The 4652-nt window shown below is 55.1% G+C and overlaps 1 protein-coding gene across 1 annotated transcript in view; it reads left to right on the top strand.

Annotated features, from left to right (window-relative positions):
- The window catches only part of LOC103771537 (B box and SPRY domain-containing protein-like), a gene marked incomplete at both ends in the record, with an annotated part of 4421 nt that extends 4098 nt beyond the window's left edge, over positions 1-323 (top strand). The window contains one exon of the mRNA XM_008938838.1: positions 199-323. Within this exon, the coding sequence (XP_008937086.1) occupies positions 199-323 (125 nt within the window). The remainder of the gene's footprint in view (positions 1-198) is intronic.
- Between the last annotated feature and the right edge of the window lie 4329 nt (positions 324-4652).

A 4652-nucleotide genomic window follows, 5' to 3' on the forward strand; every position in this document is an offset into this window, starting at 1 on the left:
GTATCACAGCGAACCGAAAGTACCGCCCGAGAGGAGCGCTTGGCAGAGCCCCCCCGGTGGGGTTTCTGTGCAGCCAGGGCTCCTCTTGCAACTGCTCCAGCTCATGTTTCTGTCATGCTTCCTAGTGACCTGAAACGCCTCCCAGCACGGGTTAGTAAATCATTGTATTCTGAAACAACTCTTGTGTTCCTTTGCTAGGACAGAGGTGGCAGAGGGAATTCTGGAGCCACAGGACTCCCTGAAGTTAAACTTTAATCAGAGCTGCGTTGAGAGCCCGCTGCTGCACCGACTGTGGGCCTCTGCTGTGCTCTGCTGTGGTGCAGGTCAGTGTCCCTCTCAGCTCTCCTGGGTGCTCCCTCCTGCTGTGCCCAGAGAAACCTCCTGGCACTGTGTCCTGCCCAGGACATGGGGTGACCTGCCCACCCCCCCCGACCGTCCCAGCTCCTGTGAGTTGCTTGGAGATCCCCAGTTTGGGGGGGCAGCAGCAGATGTAGGTGGTTTGGGGATGACAACAGGGGCTCAAAACATCAGGTTGTGGTTAAAAGGAAAACAGGGGTTTGGAAAGACTGTCTCAGCTCTGTTGATTAACCTCACTTGGTTTCTTTTGCTGTTTCCTGGGACACTTGGTGACAGCACTGAAGCTGATGCTGCCACAGGAACCTCTGTGACAGAAATTCCTCACTACCAGTTTTAACACTGGCCAGCTGGTCTCACCCTCCTGGCAGCAAGACAGCCTGAGGGGCTGGGAGGAGGAGTGAGTAAACACAGGAGCTTTCTGATCCCAAGCTGAGGTGGTGGCCATGCAGGAGCTGGTGGTTTGTCAGGTGTTTGTGTCTGGTGCAGCTCCTGCTGCACTGCAGAGGTTGCCCTGGGGGCAGTGCCAGGCCAGCACCATGCCCTGGGGGCAGTGCCAGGCCAGTGCTGTGCCCTGGGGGCAGTTTTGCTGGTTGGTGTTGGCTCTGTGGAGCAGGGAGAGATGTTCTTCTTCTGGCTGTGATCTGCTCACACTGCTGGGTGTGAAATCTTTGCTTTTCTTCTTGCTTCCAGGCCATCACTGGAGTGTTTCACATGCATTTTGTGTTCCTCAGAGGTGGCAATTATCATTCACAGTTCAAAAAACATTTGTCCTGTGTGCCACCCTGTGAACAATCCCTGGGGCCATCTTCCCAAAGCTTTTGCTTTTCTACCTTTGATTTTTGAGTCTTGAGTGCTGGCAGTCATGCAGACTTCTGTGATGGCACGTTGGCAAAGTGGAGCAGGTCCTCAGCAGATGTTCAGAGCTGTCAAACCATGCAGGAAACCCTAATTCTTTTTGTTGTCATGTGGGTTCTGTATGGATTCCTTTCCCATCCTTGTCAAATGTAATGACTGTAAGGCACTCAGTGCTAGTAGTGGCTCTGTTGGTGCTGTTGCTACACTAGTTTGGTTTGGTTTTTTGTGTGTGGTTACATGTCACACATCATCATTGCATGCTGGGGCTTGCTGCCATATCCTTGCTTATCTCACTAGTCTGGTGTCCACCCAGGAGCTGAGCCCAGACTTGGGCTTGTTAGTTCTGGAGAAGAGGAGGCTGAGGGGAGACCTTCTTGCTCTCTACAACTCCCTGAAAGGAGGCTGCAGGGAGGTGAGTTTTGGTCTCTTCTCCCAAATAACCAGTAATAGGACAAGAAGAAATGGGCTCAAGTTGCACCAGGACAGGTTTAGGTTGGATTAGGAAGAATTTCTCTCCTGGCAGAGTGGCTCAGCATTGGCCCAGGCTGCCCAGGGAGGTGCTGGAGTCCCCAGCCCTGGAGGGGTTCAAAAACCATGCAGACATGGAATCTGGGGACATGGTTCAGTGGTCATGGTGGTGTTGGGTGATGATTTGACTCGATGATCTTAGAGGTCTTTTCCAACCTTAGTGATTCTATGACCTGGCCTTAAGGACTGAATATTAACTGCAGTGGTCTGAGCTCTCATCAAGACACAGTGATGGTTTCACGTGGTGGTCCCTCCTCCCAGAGGCAGTTGAACAGGCAGCAGTCTTGTTTATTTGCTTGGAAAGAGTCAGCTCCTGGCCTTGACAGTTTGCCCTGTAGCCTCTCAAAAACTAGGAAAGCAGCAGGCAGAAGAACCCCCATCTCACTCAAAAATAAACTGATTCCTTTGATGTCTTCACTTGGCATCCAGGCTTCTGTATCACTTCTGTTTGGGGCTGGCAGATTTGGGATGCTCCATGGTGACCTTCTGCTCCATTGATCAGCCTGGGTCTGGATTCCACCTTGGTGTCTAAATTGAGCTGCAAGGATTTGAATTCCAGATGTATGAGCTTGGAAATGGAAACTTGGTTTTTTAGAAGTAGTAAAACATGCTCCAGCTGACACATCCATACCTGCCTGAGATGTCACCACCTTAACTTCCCTGCTGGGCACTGCTTGGCAAGGCCACTCTGCTGGGTGCTGTGCACAGAGGAAAGAGATCTCGGGGTGAGATGAGTTCCCAGTGGAACTGTTCATCAGAATATACAGGAATATCCAGAGGGCAGATGTAATCATGGCAAAACACTTGTCAGTGTGGGAAAAGCTGCTGATCTGAGTTACTCTGCTGTTACTCTGCCAGCACTTCCCCTCCCTCAGCTGCTCCCCTGCAATCCTGGTTCCAGGAGGGAGCTCTGTGGGTGTTGCCAGGGTGGCATTTCCTCGTGCAGAGGATCCCTCCACGGGGACACCCAGTACCTGGGTTAGATGTGTGTTGCACAGTGGGAGGTTCAGTGCCCTTCTTCTGTCAGAGGAAGATAAAGCCTTGTGCTGCTCCATGTTCTGTGAACCCATGGTGGTGTTTGGCTTCCTGGAAAGTCGACCTGCGAGCCGGCAGCGTGGGGACCTGCAGAGGGGATGGTGTGGTGGGCAGGGGGGCTGCTCAGAGAAATAAATCATCCAAGGAGCCAGGTTCCCTGCTTCAGCTGGGAGGGGATGCTGCCTTCAGCTCCCCTTTGGGCTCTCTGTAGCTTCCACCCACCGTGCAAGTGTGTCTGGCACATCCCCCTTCTGCAAACTGATGGTTCAGCCTCGGGTTGTCTCCTGCCAGGGAGCACCCCAGGGACCCCTCAGCCCATGCCACTGCCCATGGGTGCTGCTCACTGGTTGGGGTGGTGGTGCTGGAGGGGGTCAGGGTGCTGCTCACTGGTTGGGGTGGTGCTGACCTGGGTCTGTGTAGGTGCTGGAGGGGGTCAGGGTGCTGCTCACTGGTTGGGGTGGTGCTGACCTGGGTCTGTGTAGGTGCTGGAGGGGGTCAGGGTGCTGCTCACTGGTTGGGGTGGTGCTGACCTGGGTCTGAGAAGGTGCTGGAGGGGGTCAGGGTGCTGCTCACTGGTTGGGGTGGTGCTGACCTGGGTCTGTGTAGGTGCTGGAGGGGGTCAGGGTGCTGCTCACTGGTTGGGGTGGTGCTGACCTGGGTCTGTGTAGGTGCTGGAGGGGGTCAGGGTGCTGCTCACTGGTTGGGGTGGTGCTGACCTGGGTCTGTGTAGGTGCTGGAGGGGGTCAGGGTGCTGCTCACTGGTTGGGGTGGTGCTGACCTGGGTCTGTGTAGGTGCTGGAGGGGGTCAGGGTGCTGCTCACTGGTTGGGGTGGTGCTGACCTGGGTCTGTGTAGGTGCTGGAGGGGGTCAGGGTGCTGCTCACTGGTTGGGGTGGTGCTGACCTGGGTCTGTGTAGGTGCTGGAGGGGGTCAGGGTGCTGCTCACTGGTTGGGGTGGTGCTGACCTGGGTCTGTGTAGGTGCTGGAGGGGGTCAGGGTGCTGCTCACTGGTTGGGGTGGTGCTGACCTGGGTCTGTGTAGGTGCTGGAGGGGGTCAGGGTGCTGCTCACTGGTTGGGGTGGTGCTGACCTGGGTCTGTGTAGGTGCTGGAGGGGGTCAGGGTGCTGCTCACTGGTTGGGGTGGTGCTGACCTGGGTCTGTGTAGGTGCTGGAGGGGGTCAGGGTGCTGCTCACTGGTTGGGGTGGTGCTGACCTGGGTCTGTGTAGGTGCTGGAGGGGGTCAGGGTGCTGCTCACTGGTTGGGGTGGTGCTGACCTGGGTCTGTGTAGGTGCTGGAGGGGGTCAGGCTCTGGGACAGCTCCCCTCAGGGTGCAGCATAATGGTTTCATTATCTGAGGGTTTCATTATCCTGCCATGTGCTGGATGCTGAGCACAGATAAAAAGTCGTCCCACTCAGTGCTTGTCAGGCCACCTCTGGAATACTGGGTTCAGGTTTGGTCCCTGCTGTACAAAACAGACATGGACAGGCTGGAGAGGGTCCAGAGAAGGGCCACAGAGATGACCTGAGGACTGGGAAGCTGCTGTAGGAGGACAGGCTGAGAGAACTGGGTTTGTTCAGCCCTGAGAGGAGAAGGCTCCAGGAAGACCTCACCGTGTGCCAGTATTTAAAGGGTGGCTACAAAGAAGACAGACTCCTGATTTACAAGGAGTCTCATGGAAAAGGTGAAGGGTGATGGGTACAAGTTACTCCTGGGGACATTCCCATTGGACACAAGGAGAAAGTTTTTCACAACAAGAACAATCGGCCGTTGGGATAATCTCCCAGGGAAGTGGTGGAGTCCCCAGCATTGAACACTTTTAAGATTTGGCTGGACAGGGGGCTGGGCCAGCTTATACAGACCAGGCTTTTGTCAAGGA

This window comes from Merops nubicus, unplaced genomic scaffold (genome assembly GCF_000691845.1).
Source record: "Merops nubicus isolate BGI_N331 unplaced genomic scaffold, ASM69184v1 scaffold22044, whole genome shotgun sequence".
In the NCBI taxonomy this organism is placed as follows: domain Eukaryota; kingdom Metazoa; phylum Chordata; class Aves; order Coraciiformes; family Meropidae; genus Merops; species Merops nubicus.